The sequence below is a fragment of the Solanum verrucosum genome, unplaced genomic scaffold (assembly GCF_900185275.1).
Source record: "Solanum verrucosum unplaced genomic scaffold, falcon-dt-bn FXZP01000125.1, whole genome shotgun sequence".
NCBI classification, from domain to species: domain Eukaryota; kingdom Viridiplantae; phylum Streptophyta; class Magnoliopsida; order Solanales; family Solanaceae; genus Solanum; species Solanum verrucosum.
Genome location: NW_026019923.1, coordinates 3,509,561 through 3,534,422, shown reverse-complemented (window position 1 = coordinate 3,534,422; position 24,862 = coordinate 3,509,561). Strand labels below are relative to the sequence as shown.

Genomic DNA, 24,862 nt, shown 5'->3' with positions numbered 1-24,862 from the left:
TAGTTCTTCAAAAATGAGAAAATTAATTTACTTTTATGATATTTTGTAATTATAGATATGTTAGTGTTTAAGATAATAATTTATTTTGTTTACATTTCATATAATACTTGTATATATGACATTCTAGGTGAATGATGTGTTTATGCACACATTTTGTTTTAATGAGTACACAATTTAAAAATCTCATTTTGTCAAGTTTGAACTTAACACAAATTTAAGAAAATAAAGAATTTTAAAATTTTATGGCCTAAAATTAAAGATATGTAGAATGTTTCAAAAATATTTTAATCTTATAGTCTTAAACATGTCATGTGAAAAGTTGGAAATTAAAGAAACAAAAGATTGAAATGAATAGATAATTAAATAATACAGAAAAATGATCTCTATAGTTTATTTAGTTTTTTATTTTTGGACGGAAATTAAACATAGTATACAATATGTAAAAAGACATTATTAGATTTCAAGTTTGATACTTTTATTAGCACAATTTTAAAAAGTCATGATAATTTAAGAATCAAATTAAACTACTATAAGTACAATTTGTATTTCTCCTAACAATAATTTTTGTTTGTATAAAGTAGAGTAATCCCAACAATTTAGGTGCTAGTTATATTCTATCTCGAAAGTTTTTTAAATTACAATAATTTCAGATTTTTTAGAATTTGAAAATACATTGCTTTTTTGCCCGATATATAACAAATAATACATAAGTTATGTATCAAACATGTGAGTTATGCATTAGATACATAACTAAAACCAGATTTATATTAATATAGGTTCAAAATAATTGAGGTTATGTATCAACAATAACATTTGTACCGGTACATTGTACACAAATAAAGTTTTAATGTATCATATATAAATGGATTGATTTATCCAGATGTTAAGAGAGAAGCAAAAACTTGTTTTTTTTGTAATTAATTCAAATGATAAAGTCGTGTAATTACGTAATTTTCCCTAAAATTTTTTTATCACGGTAACTAAATATCTTAGTAGAGTTTATGTGCTTCAAATTTGTTACTATTAACATTATTATATGAATAATCTTAACTAAGTCACATATAAATAATATACAGAAAAGAAGAATATAGAAGAAAAAAAAATTAAGCAATATTAATCTAAATGTTCGGTAACTTACTAATAGTATTGCCTATTTGTAAGTGGGAGGTAAAAAAAATGTCGATATCTTATATTTCTTTAAGGTATAGATCACAACGAAATTATTTAAGTTGTGTTTTATATATATAAAATAAAAGAAATTATCTTTAAAATATTATTTTTTAGATCAATTTCAAATTTTGGTCATTATACAATACGGAGGATATGATAAGGAGATAATGATTTTATGACTTTTTTGAATTATAATGGTGATAATAATATGTAAGTAATGGTTGAAATAAAATTGAGATAAAGTAAAAACGCGTGATTGCTATATATTTTAATTGAAATTGAATACTCACTTATAAATCATAAGTGGCATAAGTCATATTTCCTTACAATTAAAAAAAATAATTAGAAAAATGAAAAATGATTTTATCAAAAAAAAAATATTGCGCTTCATATAAAATCTGTGGAAGGAAAAGAAAAAAAAAAGGATAAAAGTATGCCAGACTCAAGAAAGAAAAAAATCAAATAGGTCAAATAAAAATTATTTGTATGGTCAACACTAGGCACGCCCACCAGTCGGTAGAGGTACTATATAAACACCTATCAAAAGAGTATAAGGGTTTCTCTACAAATTTAACCTAATTTTATATATCAAATAATTTTTTGATGTCTCCTCCTTGTTAAGTCTGCCGCGGAAAGTTCTCAAACTATTGAAGGGATAAACAATTCAATGTCATCTCCTTATTATGGTATGATTGATCAGGTTCATGTGATGCTGGTGGATAATGACAAAGAGTTTGCCAAAAAGATGACTGCTTTGTTAACGTCTTATGAATATAAAGGTGACATTTCTAAAAATATATATGATGAAGTTATAACATTTAATATTTTGATACAATTAAACTTGTGTGATTTCTTTTTATAATAGATTAAACAGATATAATACTTATTATCTCAGTTGTTATTTGTACATCGGTCTCTTTTTAAATTTCATTTATATACTTGTAAATCTTGAATTCACCTTTTCTTATTGTCATAACACTATTTCTATGCTTGTATATGTTATTTCCTAATCAATAAATGAGTTTTGGGTGATTATAAAAGTCAAATTATATTCTCTATTTTTTATTTTTTCTATAAGCATGTAACACCCTTGATTAGCTTCCTCCACAAAGATATATATGATTTTTTTAAAACAAGAATTGATAATTTGCAATTTTACCGGATGTATTGGGAGGGAGATAATTTTATGTTAATTTTAATTATTTAATCATTGAGGTTTTGCACTTTATCTTTTTGCAGAAAAATGAGAAAACGTTATTTTGTAAATTGGTAGTGAGTGATTTAGAGATAGAGAGGCATAATTTTATTTTTTTTACCAAGCTATCTATTATTTTTTTAAAATAATTTTGCTTGGGTGAAGACAAAAAGATTAGAATAATGGAAGGGAGAGAAAAAGTAAGAGAAGGACGAACATAAAAATTTATCGGGCTATTATTATTGACCTTGAGATAAAAATAGTTTTTTTTATTGGATGTAGACCAAAAGAGTTGGAAGATGTGATTTTCTCAAAACAAAAAATGTTTTCCTTCCTATTTTTTTGTTTATTTAAAAATTGATTTCTTAATTTCAAGGAGTTTTTTTTCTCCTTGCAACTCAACTCAACAATTGCATTTTAAATTTTCTTTACTAATATTTTTTAATATACACATGTTATTTCGTTCCTTTGACCACACTGGTGCACCTTGAGTTTTAAGATATTTAAAATAAAATAAATTAAGACATCCAGTTACATTAGGAAATCAACTAGAGAGATATTACGAGTGTCAAGAGGTAGTTTTGGTGGTGTGATACCCCAATTTAAGATAACTTATTGACAAAACACATGAGAGATGTTGGGTATATAAATAAGCAAACCTTACCAACTAGTGATGTGTTTAAAGTTGTGGGGGGCCTAGGCTGGAGCAAACAATATCGCTAGTGCGTTGGACCGTTGCAAATGGTATCAGAGCTATGCTTGTGTCAGCCTTGTTGATGGGGCCAGAGTTTAACTGAGTTTAGACAAATCTCGTTAAGGCGGGATAAACTTCAATGTTGAGTCTAGGAATATTCTACGCGGTGGGGCAAATCTCAACGAGGACATTGAGTTCATAGAGAAGGTGTATGTGACACTCCAACTTAAGATAAAAAGTCTCACATCGACAAAACACAAAATATATTGGGTATATAAGTAAGTATATCTTATCAACTAGTGACACATTTTAAAGTCATGCATGCCTAGGCCCGAAGCAAACAATATCACTAGTGGGATGAACCGTTACAAGTGGTCACCAAGAAAATTGATGGTGGAATAGAGAATTCCAAGACAAGTGGAAGCAAAGAAGACTACTTACAAAAAGTTGGTGGAATGCAAAGACAAGGAAGAAAAAGAAAACGAATAAGAAAATTTATAAGATAGTAAAGACGAATTTTAAGTTAGCGAACAACAACAAAGACTACAACTTTTTAACAATTGTTTGTAGAACTAAGGGACAAAGATAAGAAATTGTATAGGCTCGTGTAGGTAAGAGAGAAGAAGACCCAAGATCTGAATCAAGATGAAGAAGGCAAGATGTTAGTGGAAGAGTCCCTCACTAAGCGAAGATGACAAGTTTACTTCCATAAACTATTAAATGAAGTAGGATACAAGGACATTGTGCTGAGAGATTTGGCATCATAATTTTTAGGTATTGTAGGTGTATTAAAGTTGAAGAGGTTAACAGAACTATTAGTAGGATGAGTAGGCGAGGAAGAACAATCAGACTTGATGAGATCTCAATGAAGTTCTGGAAAAGCACAAATAAAACATGTATGAAGTGGTTAATTGATTTGTTTCATGACATACCTAAGGAAGATAAATTGCCTATGAAATAGAGGTGGAGTACAATGGTTTTGTTGTATAAGAATAAGTATGATATTCAAAATTGTAATGGGGCATCAAGTTGTTAAGTCACGCAATTTTTTAAAAATAGAAAGTGGTGGAGATGAGGATGAGCAAGAGCTTGTCCATCTCTGAGAACTAGTTTAGATTCATGCCCGGGCAATCGACTAGAAAATACATCCATCTTTTGAGATACGGGTGGGAAAATATCAAAAAAAGAATAGGAATTTACATATAGTGTTCATTGACATTGAAAAAGCTTATGACTAAGCCTCGAGGAAAGTCCTGTGGAGATGTCGGGAGGATAGAGGTGTATCAATAACTTACATTAGAAAGATAAATGACATGCATGATGGAGCTAAAACTTGGGTGAGAACAATGGGATGGGAGTCAGACTACTTCCTACTTGGGATAGCCCATTTTTGTTTGTCATAGTGATGGATCTTAACACGATATATTTAAGAAGATGTGCCCCAGTGTATATTATTTGCAGATGATAAAATACTGATTGATGAGACTCGTAGTGGAGTCAATTTTTGGATGAAAGTGTGGAGGCAAATTTTGAAGTTCAAGAGGTTCAGGTTGAGGAGGAACAAAACAGAGTAATGAAGTGCAAATTTTGTGATGCCATATATGAGGCAGGTGTGGAAGTGAGCTTTGACACACAATCTATCTTCAAGAAAGATAATTTCAACTACTTCAGTTCTGTAATCCACATCGTATTGATGCGGGGTGGATGAAGTGATGGATTGTCTTTAGAGTTTTGCGTCATAAATGGTACAACCAAAACATGAAAATAAGTTCTACAACGTGGTGGTTAGACTGAAGTTGTTGTATGGAAGATAGTGTTGGCCAGTTAAGAACTCCCATATTCAGAAGATGCATATTCTAGAAATTAGGATACTAAGATGAATATGTGGTCATACTAGGAGCGATTTGATTAGGAATGAGGTTATCCGAGTAAGATACAAGTGTCCTTTGTGGTGGATAAGATGAGGGAAGTGAGATTGAGACGGTTTGGACATGTGAAGTGAAGATGAATAGAAGCCCCAATGAGAAGGCGCAAGAGGTTAGATGTAGTTGTCATGAGGAGAGGTTGATGTAGGCCAAAAAATTATTTGGGAGATGTGATTATATAGCACATGACACAACTTCAGTTATTGAGGGCATGACCTGATTAGGAAGATGTGGATGTGATCAAGGTCTTTGAAAATAGTTTCTCTACCTTCACGAGGTAGTTATATAACCTGCATACACTCTACGCTTTTCAAACTCCACTTATAGGATTTCAGTGGGTATTTGTTGTAATTTTTTCCATACGTTGAAAGAAAAAAAAATTGAATCTAGTTCAATGACTACTTGCCATATATTATAATTTTATTCTGGCTCTACCTTTATGGTCGTTCAATTACTTCTTTTACTTTAATATTTGAAGAAAATAGACAATTTTCAGTAAAAAATTTAAAAGAACAAGTAAATGCTATAAATATCTTTTTGATGACAAGGGAAACCCGCAGCCGCTACCCTTTGGATGCGCACAGGGTAAAACTCCACTCCTATGCAATAGCTCGCAAACCACATAGGAGAGGTAACCCACACTAGGTAAGCCCGGTGCGACGAGCTCGACCCAGAAGGCAAACCCCTTGCTTTCGCTGGCAAAGGGTTTCGAACTTGAGACCTCCAACATGGAAGTCTCAAGCCCAAACCACTGGGCCACCCCGAAGGGTGAAATGCTATAAATATCTTATCCGGAAGCTATCATAAAATGGTTATTCTCTTGAACTATTTTACCCTGCAAAAAATATATATACCTGGCAATTTTAGTATAGCTTAGGACTGTTTTATGGCCTTTTCCCTTTTTTTTTTTATTTTTTATTCCTCAATTACTTTGTTAGTATTCATTAATTGTTCTGTATCCATTGTGTGTTAAATCATTTTGACTTGAATTTCTTTACTAGTTAATTGGAATAGATTCTTTATAATATATTTCTGTATGATCTTTTTTGGTTTTATAATCCAAGTAGTTATCCTAAATACTATTGTATAAAGCTTTATTACGTGAATGTGTCTAAGATTAAAATATAAGTTGATTAATATATATACACAATTGCAGACACTAAACTGTTGCAATATAACCTAAAAATTCATAGTTGAGTTTGTATATAAGGAATAAACAAACCTTCATGATAATTTTGTGATACAATTTTTTTTCACTGACTTTTATAAAGCATTAATACAGTTGTGACGGTTGAAACAACTTCATCAGCAATGTCAATGCTTTGCAAAAAAAGGCAAAAAATCGATGTGATGATACTCAATGTCCATCCATCGAACCTTTATTCTTTTGACCTCTTAGCTCAAGCCGTGGTCTTGGATATAATTACACTTGGTAAGTGTTTGTTCTAGTCTTTCTCTTATTATGTCTACCATGGAAAAGTCTGTTATTTTAATTAATACACTGTAAAAGAATTAGCTATAACTTTCAGTGTTAATTTATCATTAAATTATTCGTAGATAAATAAATTTCTACAATCTATCGTTAAATAGGATTAGTAATAATCTTTTTTGTTTAGCGACATAAATTATTAGTTGTTAATTTCTATTTTTAGTATATGATGAAGAATTATTTAGTAAAATTATTGTTATATTGAATAAAAATTTAGTGTAAGCATGAAATTAACTATTTATATAATTGATAATATAATTCAATTTTAATTAATAGATTTTCAAATCAATTATGCAGTTGTATGTGATGAACTCAATGAGCTGGTAGCAAAAAAGACTTTGGATGGAGGAGCCTATCTTTTCCTTAAAAAGCCATTTGATGAAGAAATTTTGAAATACTTATGGCAAATTGTATTGAAGAGACACATGCAACGAGGAAAAGCAAGAGAAGGATCAGAAAAAAATAGAGATCAAATAAATGTTGTTAAGCGAAGGTATCCAACTAAATGGACTGATGATCTTCATGCCAAATTCATGAAAGTTGTACAACAACTTGGAGAAGGAAGTAAGTTCACTTCACCATTAATTAAATTTATTGATAATTCATTTATATTGAACGATATTAACAATGAAAATTCGTACTTATAGCGAACGTCAATTTGTATGAAATTAAAGCATAATGATTGTTGTATTTACATGTACTTAAACTTGATATGAAAATATTATAGTTATTAAATTAAACTTACATTCTTATGGAACATGTAGGATGTTACCCCAAGAAGATTTTTGAGCTAATGCAAGTGCCTGGTCTTACAAAAATTCAAATTGGTAGCCATCTACAGGTATATCTTTAAAAAAAAAATTGTAGTAATTATGTATCATTTGTGTGTAAGGTACGAGGAAAGTTATTTTGCAACATAATTTTTTTTTAAAATTGTGAAGTTATTTACTCAAATTTGGTTGCTAGAAAACGTTTTGATTGGACATATTTTTTCATCAAACACTTCAGTGAGAAGTTATTTGTTTTTCAACTAACTTAATTTTTATTTATATCAAAAGTAAATTTTTGTAATTTTATTTCACTTTTATCAGTGAATATTTAGATATTATTGTCAATTTTTAGTACTCAAAAGTCTTATCAAAACACTCACTCATTAAAGGTGATTAGAAATAGATTTTTGTTATAATATTTACGGATAGAACTTAATTAATCATTACTAATTTCTATTATTTGTAGTTCAATGGTACAATATAATTATCAGTCTTTAATTCATATTGTTTTAAAAAACTTTCATCATTCACCTATTATCAAACACCAAAAAAATTTACTCTTATAATTGATTTTGGTTGTTCCAAACACACCTAAACAACAATGGGTTCAGAGGATAAATATATTCATGGTCTAAATTGTTTTCTTATGACATCTTTTAGAAATGTCGTCGCAATAATTGGAGATCACCAAAAGAGCAAAGATATGTTTGTCTCCCATCAGGACAGGGATCCTCAAATGATTCTCATGAACCAAGAAGTAACTTTCCAAAATATGGGGCAATGCCTCGACTTCAAACAAATGTACTGAATTTGCAATGTAACCCAGACGAAATCCAAAAAGGACCAGAGTTTTCATTTTCAACTCCCAATACCAACAATAGTTTTGCTAGAAGAGAGAATTCAATTCAACAACAATTCAATCTCCCACAACTTCAGGTTCAACCCCACTCTTTCAATATTGATAATCCATTCAATGACTCATTTTTGTTGGACCAAAATAATGTTGGTGGTGGGCTACAACATGAAACATTATTTGGAATCTCGAGTTCACAAGAATTACAAGGCTCAATTAATGGGAACACTAATTATAGGCCTGGCCTGATGTTTAACAGTGGGGATCATGATCATGCTCAATGTGCTTACAACTTGAATCTCAATGCGACCTATGGGGCAACATATTCAAGTAGAAGAATAGTGTCTGATATAGACATTGAAAATGTGTCAATTAATCAATACAATTTGAATGTGAATGCAGACAATGTGACAATATGTTCAGATAAAACAATGATGTCTAATACTTATGTTGGAAATGCGGCTATTAATGGATTAAGAGCAACAAATACAAATGTTCAACAATATATTGGTGAGCCAAATATATCTGATCCAGGCAATATTATTGCGACATTATATGAGAGTGACATTGAAGGGCGTGATCCAAATGAGAAGGAAGATTGTGAGGCATATTACAATAATATGGAGTATCTCCTATAATATCATGAACCTCTGAGTGCTAAGTTTCATGAACAAGACGGTAAGTTTCATCAAGTTTACTCTGATAGCAAAGTTAATGCTTCTATCTAATTTGATTACATATATTTCGATTATTGATATTAGCTAAAATTAGTATAACCTTTAAATCATTTTTAAAGTTTTTAGAGACTATGTTGTTTGGTATGACTTGGATTGCTGGTTTGTTTTTGTTTTTCCATTTGGAACTAATGTCCCTCATTAGTTTAAAGACCTTTGTTATTTTCTTGACTTGGGATTATTATTTTGTTCAATATGGAACCCATTTATTTTACCGTTTTATAACCTTTTGGTTTAACGGTGATATAATGTATATGGGATCGATTATTTGTGGGACTAATTATATTGCATCATAATGTTTGGTGTATCCTTAACATCTATGAGATACATTTTTTATTATTGTGCTCACATTGACTTTTAGGTAAGCTCTCTTAGGATTTTCTTCGTATTTTGGCATTACATTTTTTCCCCAATTATGGAATAAATAAAACAAGTTGTTGTAGAGGAAGGTATGATGATTATGTATTAGTTGCGGCTAAATATATTAAATACCTACTCTACAATGGACCATTGGTTTCAATGCCAAAGAAGAGATGTCAAACGCTTTTATTTGGATATCTCTTTCGAATTATTCTCTAAACCGTCACTACTATCCTTAGTCTCCACAATAGACAAGCCAATTGCGATTGATAAAGCCATCCATGAAAAGTCGAGACCTAGTAGAGCCAGAGTTAAAGTCAAGGACATGACGAAAGTGAATGTTGATTACTTTGAATGAACCAAATAAAACAAGAAGAATCATCCAAAGATATCATTGATATTTAAAATATCAAGGTAATGGCGAGTGAATTATTAGACGCGAATAGAGATGGAAACAAATTCATTGTGGCTAGTAAGAGTGGTGTTGAAGATCACGTTGTGTCTACTTGTGGTCACTATAAAGCTGCATTCAATTCAAGATAGATATTGAATTTTGATTTGATATATATATATATATATATATATATATAAGTAAAAGTATTGCCACCTTTTGATAAGTTAAAGGGACGTTGTGAAAATTTCTAGAGATCGTGTGTTCTAGTCCTTATTATTATTATACACATTGATTATACACATATTATACAATGATCATACACGAATTACACAATATACAGAGAGAGAGAGATTTTCTGCCATGTATAAAGAGATATAGATATAAATAATATTTGTATCTATCCGTACCCCTATAAACGTACGTGATTATAATCAAAATTCTACAAATACACCTAGAACTTGTCCTCAATAGCATAGTAAAGTATATCTAATTATATGTTGATTTAACAGTAACATATGAAGTTCACAAGTAATAGAATTTTGTAATAGAAAAAGAAGAACATAGGAAAAAATTAGGCAAAATTAATTTAACTATTCAATAATTTAATTACTAATAGTACTGTGTATTTGTAAGTCAGAGGTAAAAAAGATGTTGAGGTCTTATATTATTTGATGTATAGATTACAACCAAATTATTTGATGTATAGATTACAACCAATTTCGAGTTATTCACTAAGCCATCATTATTGTCCATAACTTCTGCAATAGACAAGTCAATGATTGATAAAGTAATTCAAGAAAAGTCGAGATCTACCAGAGCCAGAGTTAAAGTCAAGAATAAAACTACAATATGTCCATGAGAAATTTGAACGAATTGTGGAATACTCTCAAAAGGTTGTGTATGATAATTTGTCATTTTATTGCCCCTTCTATAAACACCATGGGCATGACGAAAGCAAAATGATTAATACTTTGAATACAATTAAAAAAAAGATGAATCGTCCAAAGATATTATTGATATTGAAAAATATCAAGGTGGTGGCGAGGGAATTATTAGACATGGAGAGCTATCGAATTATAACACTAATACTAAGATAACTATATCTAACTAATGGTGTATTTTGATTTTTTGGAAGTAAATTAAACATATTATACAATATGTAAATACACATATCAATAGGATTTCATGTTTGATACTTCTATGAGTACAATTTTAATCACAGTCATAACAAATTAATAGTCAAATTAAACTACTACATGTACAACTAATTTTTGTAGCAATCAAAGAATTTATCAACAGTAACTTAATATATTTAAAGAGTGTTTATATGTTTCAATTTTTTAATTAAGGTTATATGAATCATCTTAACTAAGTCACACATGAGATTTAAAATTATTAAGATTGAAGTTCCACCAATAACTAATATTGCTCTGATTTTTGTCCTCAATAGTATTATAAAATATATCTATGAAAGTAACTAGATATATGTTGATTTAACAATGAAGTTCGCAAGTAATAAAATTTTGTAATAGAAAAAGAAAAATATAGAAAAAAGTTAGGCAAAATTAATATAAATATTCAATAATTTCCTAATAGTACTGCATATTTCTAAGTGAGGTAAAAAAGATGTTGATGTCTTATATTCTTTAATGTATGGATTACAAACAAAATTATTAAGGTTGTGTATGATATACGAATATATATATATATATTATTCTACCTAGAAAAAGTTGTTTTTTAGATCAATTTCAAAGTTTAGTCATGATCCAATGTAGATGATATGATAAGGAGATAATATTTTATGAAGCTTTTGAATATAATGGTTGATAATAATATGTGAGTTTGATTATAGCGATTGAGATAAAGTAAGAGCGTAACTATTAAATATTTTAAATGAAATGATTACCCACTCATATTCCATGAGTGACATAAGTCATTCTTCTTATAATTGAAAATGTTTTTTTTAAAAATGAAAATTGATTTTTTAAAGAAAAATATTGCGCTCCATATTAAATTCATAAACGAAAAAGGAAAAAAAGTCAAAAGTATACCCTTGTCTAGACTCAAAAAAGGAAAAAAATTAAATAAATCAAATAAAAATTATATGTACGGTCAACGCTAAACATAGCTATTAGTCATTAGAGGTACTATATAAGTAGTGTTAAGGGTTCTCTACATTTTTTACTATTTTCTTGTATCTCCTCCTTGTTCGAAGCAGAAAATTCTCAAACTATCAAATAATTCAATGGCAACTCCCTATTATGGTATGATCGAAGAAGTTTGGGTGATGCTGATTGATGATGACAAAGAGTTTGTCACTCACATGACTGGTTTGCTAAAGTCTCACAACTATAAAGGTGATATCTTAGAAAATATACATATAGCGAACTTATAACCTTAGGTGTTTGATATAGCTAAATTTGATATGATGTTTGTTATCTCATTTGTGATTTTAACTTCGATTTCTTTTTCGATTTCATTTATGTATCTTGTAAATCTTGAATTTCTCTTTTCGTTGTTATTATAACACTATTTATATGTTTGTATAATTATTTTTCTAGCCAATATATGTATTTTGTGCAGTTATAAAAATCAATTAGATTCTCTATTTTTTATTCATAGTATAAGCATATCACACACTTGATTAGCTTTTCCCCACAAAGATGTAAATGATGTTTCACAAAGGCTTGATAATTTTATGCAATTTTATGAGATGTCGCTGGAGGGAGACAATTTTATGTTAATTTTAACTATTTTAATCAACTTATACTTGTGTTTTTCATTTGATCTTTATTGTAAAAAACCAAAAAAATGTGTGTGTGGGGGGATTGGTCCGGAGTGACATACGGTGAGAGGAGAAATTAAATGATTTCCACAAAATTAATTTTTGAATAGGCAGATCTTTGATTTTTATCAATTTATAGATTATTTTGAAAATAATAAGTTTGCTAGGCAAGATTAGGGTAACGAGAGGGGAGAGCAAAACTAAAAAAAGGGCTAGATAAGACCGATCTGGCTATCATTATTATTGACCTTGAGATAAAAAAAATATCGAATATAGACAAAAATAAATAAAAAGATTTGATTTTAATAAAATAAAAATATTTCTCTCCCTATTTTTTGTTTAATTGAAAATTGCTTTCTCCGAAGAGTTTTTTTTTTCCTTGTGTAATTCTACAAAAAGAAATTGTATCTTTTCATTTTTATACTAATATCTTTTTATATACACGTGTTTGAATTTAAAAATATTTTAATTTTATTAATTTTCTTCTTAATTTTAAAAGGAAAAAAAAATTGAATCTAATTTACTGGGTACTTGCCTATATCTTTTTTTTTTTTTTTTTGGCTCTACCTTAATGGTCATTCAATTACTTCCTCTATTTTAACTTATGAAGACAAAAGACAATTTTGCAGAATATTCTAAAAGAATAAATCATTCTATAACTATCGCACTCGTAAATTATTTAAAAACAATGATTCTCTAAAATTATTTCACCTTGCAAAAAAGTACATAACTAACAATTTTAGTGTAGTTTAGTCTGTTTTATGACTTTTTCCCCTTTTTTTTTAATTTCTCATTTACTGTGTTAGTATTTATTAATTGTTCCTTATCTAATATGTGTTAAATCTAAAAAAAAATATTATGTGTTAAATCATTTCAACTTGAAATTTTTCGCTAATTAATTAGAATTGATTTTTTAATAATATATTCCTATATGATCTTCTCTATTCTATAATTCAATTTTATCCTAAATAAAACGGTAGTATAAAGCTTAATTATGTGAACATGTCTAATATTTTGCTCACATTGAATATAATATAAGTTGATCAATATGTGCAATTGCATAAACTAAATTGTTGCAATGCAAGCTAAAATTTATAAATGAATTTGCTTATGAGAAATTAATAACCTTCATGATAATTTTGTGTATAATTTTGTTCACTAACTTTCAAAGAGAATTGATACAGTTATAACAGTTGATACGACTTCAACAACAGTGTCATTGCTCTCTAAAGGAAATCAAATAATCGATGTGATGATACTCAATGTCCATTCATCAAACCTTCTTTCTTTTGCCCTCTTAGCTCAAGCTGTGGCTTTGGATATAATTTCACTCGGTTAGTATTTATTCTACTCTTCCACTTATGACATCTACTATATGTAAAGTCAGTTATTTTAATTAATACGCTACAAAAGAATTAGCTATAAAGTTCATTGTGAATTTATTGTTATGTAGTTTGTAGCTAAAAAGATTTCCAATAATACATGGTTAAATAGGATTAGCAATGAATTTTATGGTTAAGCGGTATCAGTTACTAATTCTTACTTTTTTTAGTATATGAGAAACGATTTGTTTTGTAATATTAGTGTTAATTAGGGATGACATTGGGGAAAAGCGGATGTAGGGCAGATTTAAGGCAATGACGGACGGGGCGATTTTAAGGTTATGCGGGGCGAGGAGGGATACGGGACGGGTTGAAGTGGATTTTTTAAAAATTAATGTGGGGTGGGGCAGGGCGGGTTGTGGGTCTATGAGATTTATGCGGGTTCAAACTCAATTTTAACTTTTTATATGTTATAAGAGTGATAGAACATTATTTATTAAGATAGTTTCTTTAAAGTTAATTATTAAAATATTCAAGAAAGTAAATAAATATGCTTCAATCACAACTAATGCGGTTTCTTACATGCTTCCTTATTGACCTCTATAAAATAAAATTTTAAGTTAATATCTATTAAATTAATACAACTTAATGAGAAAATAAAGTATATTTATGAATTTTATTTTTAGTATCAAACTTAATTAAAAAATATTAAAAATATTATGCGATGCGAGTTCAAAGTTTTGTGGGTTAAGCTCAACCCGCCCCGCCGCATTTCCATCTCTAGTGTTAATAAAATTTAGTAAATAAGCATTAAATTAATTGTACATATAATTTAATTCAATTCTGATAGATAGCTTCTTGAAATAATTATGCAGTTGTATGTGATGAATTCAATGAACTTGTTGCAAAGAAGACTTTGGAAGATGGAGCTTATCTTTACCTTAAAAAGCCATTTGACAAGGAAATTGTGAGATACTTGTGGCAATTCGTATTGAGTGAAAAAATACAAAGAGAGAAAGCGAGAAAAGGATCAGGAAAACATAAATATCATATGAAGTTTGTTGATATCAGTACTAATAATATTGTTGGAGAAAATAAAGAACCCGAAGAGAAAAATGTCTCTTATACTAAGGAACAGAGCAATAATATTCATGAGGCTGGAAGCGATGTTGTATTAAGTGGAAAATACACGCTACATAGGAAGAGAGGTACAAAAAATATGAAAGAGAATAACGAAGTAGAAAGACAAAACAATGTTATTGATACAATTGTTAGGCGAAAGGACTACCGAGAATAGACTGAGGATCTTCATGCCAGATTTATGCAAGTTGTACACCAACTTGGAGAAGGACATAAGTTTACTTCAATAATAACTTTTTTTGACAATTCAATTATATGGAACGATATGAACAATAAGAGTTCATATGTATAGTTAACATCCACTTATTTAGAATTAAAGCATAGTGATTTTCTTATTTAGATATATCACAACTTGATATGAGAATATTATGGTTATTAAATTAAACTTACATTCTTACGGATTATGTAGGATGTTACCCCAAGAAGATTCTTGAAGTGATGAACTTGCCTGGTCTTACTAGGATGCAAGTTGCAAGCCACCTGCAGGTACATCTTTAAAAAAAACTAAGTGGTAAATTATGTATCATTTGTACGTGTGTAGTATGGAGAAAGTTATTTTGCAAAATTAAAAATTAACAATTATATCATTATTTTCTCGTATTTGATTGCTAGAAAATGTTTCCTTGGACAATTTTTTTCACCAAAGGGTTTTGTGATTATTTTTATTACAACTGTCTTAATTTTAATTTGTATCCAAAGCAGAAAAAAATTTAATTATATTTCACTTTTGTCAGTAAACTATTAGACATTGCTATCAATCTTTAGTACTTGAAAGTCTTATCAAAGCACTCACTCGTTAAAAAGGATTAACGATAGACTTTTGTTACATGTTTACTGATAGAATTTAATTATTCGTTGCTAATTTCTATTATTTTATAGTTCAATGGAATAATATTACTATCAATCTTTAATTCATATTATTTGAAAAAAATTTATCATTCACTAATTACCAAATATAAAAAAAATAAATCTTTATAAATGACTCCAGTCATTTCAAATACACCTAATAACAATGAGACCGATGATAAATATATCCATGGCCTACTCTTTTTTTATTGTTTTCATATAACCTCTCAGAAATGTCGTCGCAACAATTGGAGATCTCCAGAAGAGAGAAAATATATGCGTCACCTATCAATAAAGCAATCCACAAATGTTTCTCAAGAAACAAGAAGTAGCTTTCGAAAATATGGGGTAATGCCTTATCTTCACGCAAATGTACCAAATCAACAATGGAACCCAGATCAAATCCACAGAGGCCCAGAGTTTCCATTTCCTACTAATAATACCAGCAATATTTTTGCTCGAGGAGAGAGTTCAATTCAAAATCAAGTCTACCACCCACACATTTCAGGTTCAACCTATTACCTCAGCATTGACAATTCATTTAATAATTCATTTTTGTCTCCCCAAGCTAATGCTAGTGGTGGGCTACAACAACAATATTGACCATTATTTGAAATGTTGGGTTCACAGGGATTACAAGACTCAATTATTGGGAACATTAATTTTAGGCCTAGTATGACACTTAACAATGGAGATAATCATACTAAAAAAAATTACAGCTTTGATCTCAATGTGGCACAGGGAGCAACATATTCAGGTAGCATAATAGTGTCTAGTACATACATTGGAAATGCAATAATTAATAACTACAACTTGAATGTCCTTGTGGACAATGTGACAACTTATTCAAGTAGTGCAATGGTGTCTGATACTTATGTTGGAAATGTTACTATTAATGGACTGGGAGCAACAAATGTGAATGCAAATGCCCAACAACATGTTGGTGAACCAATCATGTCTGGTCCAAGAAATACTGATGTGGCATCGTATGAGAATTACGTTGAAGGGAGTAACTCAAATGAGAAGGAAAATTGTGATGCATATTTAAATTTCAATAATATGGATTATCTTTTCCAGAATCTTGGACCTCCAAGTGCTAACCTACCTAATGAGCAAGGCAATGAGTTTGATTAAGTTTACTCTGATGATCAGGATAGTGCTTCTATCTAATTTGGTATTACATATACTTTGTGTTTGATTATTGGTTTTAGGTAAAATTAGTATAAATTTTAAATCATTTTTGTATTATATATCCATATCAGACGCGGGATTAAATTTCATTTTTTCTATGTTTGGTTGGGACTATAATCTTAACTTTACTTATTTCAAATCAAACGAGCCCTTTTCAAATCGGATAGTGTTTTAATGAAATTTTTTAGTATTAAAAAAAGATTAATGTATATACTTGAAGTAGTCATTTTCCTCCTTTGGTAAAAAAAGTTTTCCACATTGATGTTCTTTTAAAACTTAGTAATGACTTAATTTTTTTAAAAAAAATACCGTCACACTCATAATCTCCTCGATAGTTTACCTTAAACCTACATATGCAGGTGGCAAGAGCATCAAACGCCCAGTTCTCAAGATAGAGAATCATTCAGACGAATCATCAATATGATGATCCAATGCTATTGTGTCTATCAGTGACAACTCCATTAGGCTCTTTGCAGTGGAAAAGTTATTTTCTCAAATGGAAATTGCATGTTTTTGGAGATTATTTTGTTTGATATGACTTGGGCTGTTGGTTTATTTTTGTTTTTTTCATTTGGAACTAACGGCCTATATTAGATTATAGGCTTTTATTCAGTTCTTGACTTGAAATTATTGTTTTGTTGAGTATCGAACCCATTTACCCTGTCATTACATAACCTTTTGTTTGACTGGTAATATATCATATAGGAAATTGATTATATTGCATCTTAATTTATCAGAATATTTTGTATTACCTTAACATTTATGTGATACACTTCATATTATTGTGCTCATATTGGCTTTCAGGTAAGATCTCTTAGGATTTTCTTCATATTTTTGTTGTTCATTTTATCATGGTCATGACAATGAATTTGATCAAGTTTATTCTGATTATCCAGTTTATGCTTCTATATAAATTTGTAATCACAAGGCAAGCTACTCTTTATTTATTTGATATGAGTGTCTGATATGATAGAAGTTGTTTTTCAAAAAAGTGTTTTTCGAAAACTTATCTTATGGCTTGCACGTCGACATATATTGGTTAGATTTGATAGGTATGATGATTATGCATTAAATGCTGCTAAATATGTTAACTGTCCACTCTACAATAGTATACAACACCAATTTAAGTATTTCCATGGACCATTGGCTTCAACCCCAAAGAAGAGACGTCAAAAACTTTAGTTTGAATATCTCTTTCGAGTTATTATCTAAACCATCATTACTGTCCATAGCTTTAGGAAGTATAGCTGAAGAAGATGATAATTTTGAGGCATGAAGAATCACTTTCCTTAAAGAGATATTACTCGTATACATATTGGGGAAAATACAAGTCATTCCCTTCGGGATATAACAAAATCCTTGTATATACATGTATATTTTTCTTAGGCTACTTCTGGAGAGTCCTTATATTTATAAAACTTAATAGATGAATTTTTATAACAGGCATGTTCTTTCATGAACAAATGACTTTTCATAATAGTCATCTTATTTCATGAACAGATGACTTTTTATAATAGTCATGTTCTTTCACTAACAAATATGTCTGTTCAATTTAAAACCTCTATATATTACAAAATATCCAACATCAACATGGTATTAGGGCAATTGAGCTTCCGATTGTTGCTCAAACAACCAGTCTTCCAATGAAGAACCTGTTCCTTCTATTCCTTCACAAGTTGTTCCCTTTATTCCTCCAAATATTCAACACATAAAAAATTTCACAGCCTTTGATGTTTAAATACTTAGTCAATTTCAGGCACAATTAGTGATAAAAAATCAACAACTAGAGATATCTTGTCAAGCTAAGGAAGTGCATTAGCGGGGGTTGATTCGCCGATATGTAAATTTGCATTATTGTGTATTTCGGCATCAAGAGGATACGAAGATTCAAAAACCTTTAATTTGATAGAGTAGACATAGAAAATTTATGGGACTCTACAAGATGTATTTGATTTCAGTTAGAATTCTCAGAGGCTACTCTATCTAAACCCCAACTCATGCATATAAAGGGTAATATATTCCTTTAGAAGAGACATCTCGAATATTCTGCAAATTCATGGAATATTCACAGTCATGGAATATTCAAAAGATATTGCAGATCAAATAAATCTCATCCTAGTTCGAGAAATACATCACTATGACCCTTCAATCACAGAGAAATTACAAGAGAGAAGAATCAAATGAGGAACAAAATTGTAACCATATTGTTTTATCAATGACCAATTTAATAGTTTAGAAAACTAGTTTACCCCAAAATTACAGAAGTATCTATACACTCATATATAATAATATACAAAATGAAATTTCTTCAATCTTTACCAGTTGATACTTCTCAAACAACAAGAATCTTCTGAAAATTTGTGGTAAGATAAATTTATTGATGGCATATTATTCCCAATAGGTGAGACATCATGAATCAGAAGAGAATTTGATTGAGAAATATTTTGAAAATGACTAGCACTTTGCTTTTGAGATTTCACTCGAGTAATTGTGCATGAATTTGAGATTTCTCAGAGTTGAGACGATTTTTGGTACATTTTATTCGTCTCATCAAGATTTATCATTTGACTATGATTTTGGATTTTTCAGAGGTCGAGAAGGGATTGTAACCCATAAGTTTCTCATTTGATCCAAATTAGTTAAGTATTGAAAACCTTCACTAAATTATATAGTTATTTATAAACTGTATTAGAATGTATTTATCACATTAATAGATATTGTATTATATAGAAGCTATGTATACAATAATGTCCATTGATTTAGTTTACTTATATCTTTGAAAAATCAAACATTTTAAATTTTTTATAATTAAAACCAAATGAAATCATTAAACTAAAATATCAATATAGTCTCTCGATTTAGTTCGATTTTCGATTATCCAAGAGGAAAAATGCAAAAAAAAAGGAGGGGATACATACGTATTTATTGGAAAAGTGTTGAGGGCAAAACCGGAAACTGAAAACTTCTCACATTATAGTACGATATATAGTTTTATCTTCACCCGAGCAAACTCTCCTTCTGTCTTCCATTTTTTCCCTCTTATCTGCGGCTAGGGTTTTAGCTCAGTCTTCTCCTCACAAGGTTAGCTTCTCTATGACTCCCCCTACCCCCTAATCTCTCTAATGGGTGTCCAATTTTATGATTTTCTTGGTTTTTTTCTCTCTCTTTGTTTGTACATGTCTATGATAAATTCTGTGTGTTAAGTGTATACTTTTTGTTTGGGTAATAGTATTGAATGTTATGTTTGGATTGGAATTGTTGATGGGGTTTGGATGAATTGATGTTATTAATTAGATTTGGTTTATGTTTCCTGGATCTTAATCTGTTGAAAAATGAAAAAAAAGTTGCTAGCTTTATGGTGGAACTTTGACTGTATACTCTTTCTATAGTAGAACTGTGTGTATGGTAGAATGGGGATTTTTCTTTCTGTTAGATGACACAGAATGGTGGACTTTTGATTTTTGAAGGATGAAGCTTGTATTTTTTATGTGGATTTTGGACATGATTTTGTAAAATTTTTAAATGAATTTTTCATACTTTATAACTACATAAGGGGATAAATGACCAATTATTTAATGATACTTCTTTACTTCTTGATTTTGGTAGCAGCTCTAAGCATTGAAGTGGTTCTGTTTTGTCTTTCTATAGTTTGCAGGGAGACTTATTATTTTGTTATCTTCTTTTAGCATATCAATGACCAATTTAATATTTTAGAAAACTGGTTTACCCTAGAATATGGATGTGTTGTTTCCTAGTCTTGTCTTTGTCAAGTTGGTACTTGTTGTTAGCTATAACATTCATGTATGCTTGTGTGTTAAGCTTCTTATATAGAAGCATTTATTATTTTAGCTTGTGAATTTTCTGGATGTGGTTTAGTGTAGTTTTATGGTCATGGAGGTTGTTACAAATGCAATAAATATGCCAGTTTCTTGTTGCCTGTTATTGAGAAATATTGACTTTTGGTGTTTTTCTGGGACAGATGAATGTAGAAAAGTTGCAAAAGATGGCCGGTTCGGTTAGAACCGGTGGAAAGGGTACCATGAGAAGGTATGTTTAGTTTTCTGTAGTTTCTGTGACTCTGTGACTCTGTGACTGTTGCGACATGAAAATAGTTTGTGTTAATGTATTGAGAAAGAATGTGGGTTTGTTGCTAACTTAAAAGATTTCAATTACTTGAGAGCCTTTTTTCCATGATAATTATTCCCTTTTTCCTTAAAGAGTTACTCACTTTATTACAAAATGAGTGTTTGATCATAAAATTTCCAATTCTAACTTGGAGTTTGATTCCACGTTTGAAAAAGTGCTCCAAACCTATCTTCCAACTCCATCTTCATCTCCAATTTCATAAATTACAAATAAAATGAAAAATATTTGGAATCTAATGGCCAAACGCCTACTTAAGTTAGTAATGACTAAGTAGTGTTTGTCCAAGGGTCAAATTGAGTGAGGAAGGGAGAGAAAGGGGACATGAGAAGTGTATTGAAAGGGGTATCTTATTTTTTTCATTCATGTTTGCTGAATTAGTGCTTCTTCTGCAGAAAGAAGAAAGCCGTACACAAGACAACTACAACCGATGACAAAAGACTACAGAGCACGTTGAAAAGAATAGGTGTCAATGCCATTCCTGCTATTGAAGAAGTCAACATTTTCAAAGAGGATGTTGTTATCCAATTCAGTAACCCCAAAGGTATTAATATAATCTGTGTTTCACATAGTTTAGTCATCCGTCGCTTTATTGCCATTCTAATAACCTTTTGTTTTGGATTCTGTTCAGTTCAAGCATCAATTGCTGCAAATACATGGGTTGTCAGTGGAACCCCCCAGACAAAGAGTATGTGCTCTATTCTTTCTTCATGCTTTGCACCATTTGAATGTAACCTCAACATATGATTTATTAGTTATAACTATGTCACAAAACAAATTTGATTATGAGACTAGCATTCTTTCTGTTGGGTCTATAACACATGAGTCCTTGATTGTTAGCGGATTTGTGCTTCCTTACGGTTTTAACTCCTTTTGACTATGTCTTGGGGACGCGCAAAAGAATTTCTAAGCAATATTTCTTGACTCTTGCAGAATTGCAGGATATTCTTCCTCAAATTATTCACCAGCTGGGTATGTGCCATTTTTTAGGCCTACACTTGAGTCGTGAGAAACCTTAAACAATTAAGTATATGTTTTGACTGTTGAAAATTACAATTTTCAGGTCCTGATAATTTGGAGAATTTGAAGAAGTTGGCTGAGCAGTTCCAGAAGCAGGTACCTGGTGCTGCAGATGCGGCTGCAGGTGCTGTTGCAGCACAGGAAGATGATGATGATGTACCAGAACTTGTGGCTGGTGAAACTTTTGAAGCTGCCGCTGAGGAGGGCCACACTTCCTGAAGGTTTTGTTGAACTTACTTTCCAGTGTTCTGATATTAGATTTTGCCTTAGCTTTTGAGTGTTCTATTTCATTTCTATTGTGACACATCTCAAAAGAATTCTTAAATGCTTTTAATAGTAAGCTACTTTGCCCTTCAAAGCATAATCTTCTATTTCAGCATTGCTGCCTTCTTCTATGTCATAGTATTTGTTATTCTATACAAGCTAGTCTTTATAGTAAGAATATGTCATAGTAGTTGTTATTCTATTCAAGCTAGTCTTTATAGTAAGAACACGTGATTACATAGATCTCCTTTTGACACACACAGGGAAGAACTTTCTGCTTTTTGCTGATGTCCTTAGTTTTGTGTATGATGGGGGCTTAGCAGGTTGTGTAATTGAGGTTGAACAGTCATTTTGGTTGCCATGAGGTAACAATTCTGTATTAATTATAGGGGCCAAGGCTAATGCTATTTGAGCTTAGCAACTAACAGGCCAAGCAGTAACAGTTCTGAGATTACTTTGTAGGGAGCTCTCAACCAGTGACTAGTTCTTTTGGAATTTCACCTAGTGTTTGGTATTTGCTTTGGTCTTAATTGATTTCTATTCGCACCAAGAAAAACTCTAAAAGACTTTTGATAAAGAATGATTGTGGTTACTACTAACCTATCACAATCTCGAGTAGTACACAAACTGTTTTTAAGTAGCTCGTTAACTTGTTGAAGTTATCTTCTCTCTTAATTACCTTCACACTTTGCTGAGGAAATTCTGGGATTTTAAGTGCAGTTTTAAAACCAAAAGGAAGACTCCAATGTTTATTTTTCAAAGAATTCCGTTGATCACAAGAAAGGCAAGTGTTTTTCCTGCTAATGGAGCAAGGTTTGGAAGGTAATTAATAAGTACGTTACAATCCATTTGTTCAACGTTTAGTACACAGCAAACAAGTATTAGCAATATGGCTTATGACTATTGACAAGATTATCAATTAGTATCATTTAGCAGATGAAAAAAGTACTTTGTACTAGTTACAATTAGTTGTTGCAATAACCTACTTGCATCCAACAAGCTCATGAGGCACTTAGAGATCACATAAAATTTTGAATACTGCTTGAACTCATTTAGCCACATTTTTAGTTTGTGTCAATTAGCATAACTGAAACTGGTCTACTACACACAAGGTTACAATTTTGTACATTATATTTTGTTGCAAGTCCACTGCTGCCCATCTTCTGGCTTTCCAGCTAAAGCTAGAAATTCATCCTCATGTGATCGATCCTAACACGCTTCCACTGCTTGCTTCACTCTCAACTATCAGTACTACTGTGACTAGCAACTTTTTTGGGATCATAGTCATCGTCAGATGGCCAATCTTGTTCAGGGCATAACGACTCCTTACCCTGATTAATAGATAATTCTTGGAGGGGTGAACAAGTGAATTTATGGAAAGTCACAGTAGATTACTCAACCTCTCAGTTACTATAACATCTGTTGCTTCTACTATTTCCTTCTTACACTTGCAAAATATGCAAAACCAGCCTTCATCATATGATGGGACTGCAAATTATCATTTCTCTAGGAATAAGTTGTCATAAATAAAATATGACCCTGCAGATGTATAGCTAAACAGAAGTTGTAAAGTTGTGCTCTGATGCATAAGGATTGGAAGAAAAGGAGAAATAGAGGATTCAGACAAACCTGCTATTTTCTCAAGACATTTTTTATGGAAAGCGCCGCGCAGTTGCATGTACCATCATCATTCTCAGGAAAAGCTTCTTGCAATTTGCATTTGCAGATAATCTGAAAACAGAAGAAGAAACTTTGAACTCTGCATCCAAGTTTGATTATCTATCTATTTGTGCAGATTTTTTTTTTCCTATTTCAGCTTAGATGCAGCTATGAGTTTTAAGGGGTAGACAAATAAAGTGCAATTAACAGAGAAGCAGTAGAGAAAGTTAGCAATTATCTGTCAAGACATGACTGATATGACACCTGAGATTAACTCTATTTCAAAAGATAGTTCATGAGGGGAAAATTATCTAGTCCATATAAGCAAACTATTTCATTCTCCAATCAATGTGAGACTTTAATTCACTCTAATAACCCCTTCACACCCAGGCCCAATTGGAGCATTGATCGGAAGTCCAAATGGAGAGGAACCTTATTTTAATACCATTTTTAAGTTATGACACTGGTCATAGAGATCTAACTTAACCTCAAAATCTAGCTCTTGTTTGAGTCCACTGGTCCATTCCGATACTCTACAGTCTACTCTAAACATAATCAAATCTGGCGAAGGTGATAGTTGCACACATGAAGGACCTCTTTAGAAAGGTGGAAGTAGTGGTGGAGCCACCGTTGTCAAGGGTTGTCATTTTACACCCCTTCGTTGGAATATTATATTCGTACATCAACTTCTCAACTTGCTGCAAATGTCAACCTTAACCCTTGAATCATTGATTTCTGCACTAGTTATTCAATGTTTATTAATTTTACCACTAAGGGCAAATGAAAAAAATATACTCGTTTCAACTATTTTAGTAAGAACAAGTAAAAGGAACTAAAGGAAGTAGTTATATGTAATAAGGCTAATATTGAGAGGAAATTATAATTCTTCATTAACTAAAATGGATAAA

At 30.7% G+C, this 24,862-nt stretch overlaps 3 protein-coding genes across 4 annotated transcripts; all 3 read left to right on the top strand.

Moving 5' to 3' along the window:
* The first annotated feature begins 1,837 nt into the window (after positions 1–1,837).
* Positions 1,838–8,734, top strand: LOC125826987 (uncharacterized). The gene is made up of 4 exons (XM_049506346.1): positions 1,838–1,949; positions 6,771–7,037; positions 7,238–7,314; positions 7,904–8,734. Exons 1-4 carry the CDS (start codon positions 1,838–1,840, stop codon positions 8,732–8,734), a joined length of 1,287 nt encoding a protein of 428 aa, XP_049362303.1.
* Positions 8,735–11,829: 3,095 nt separating this feature from the next.
* On the top strand, positions 11,830–16,811 carry LOC125826978 (two-component response regulator ARR2-like). The gene is made up of 5 exons (XM_049506335.1): positions 11,830–11,914; positions 13,554–13,703; positions 14,567–14,899; positions 15,241–15,317; positions 16,419–16,811. Exons 1-5 carry the CDS (start codon positions 11,830–11,832, stop codon positions 16,809–16,811), a joined length of 1,038 nt encoding a protein of 345 aa, XP_049362292.1.
* A 3,073-nt stretch (positions 16,812–19,884) lies between these two features.
* LOC125824087 (nascent polypeptide-associated complex subunit beta-like) lies at positions 19,885–23,403 on the top strand. 2 transcript variants are annotated; one of them, XM_049503444.1, is made up of 7 exons: positions 19,885–19,949; positions 20,848–20,915; positions 21,407–21,555; positions 21,643–21,699; positions 21,945–21,983; positions 22,075–22,252; positions 23,016–23,403. In XM_049503444.1, the coding sequence occupies exons 2-6, from the start codon at positions 20,848–20,850 to the stop codon at positions 22,248–22,250; spliced, it is 489 nt and encodes a 162-aa protein (XP_049359401.1). In that variant the 5' UTR covers positions 19,885–19,949; the 3' UTR covers positions 22,251–22,252; positions 23,016–23,403. The 2 variants fall into 2 exon arrangements, with proteins under 2 accessions (XP_049359401.1, XP_049359408.1); XM_049503451.1 differs by lacking the exon at positions 23,016–23,403 and adding an exon at positions 22,619–22,637.
* The last annotated feature ends 1,459 nt before the right edge of the window (positions 23,404–24,862 follow it).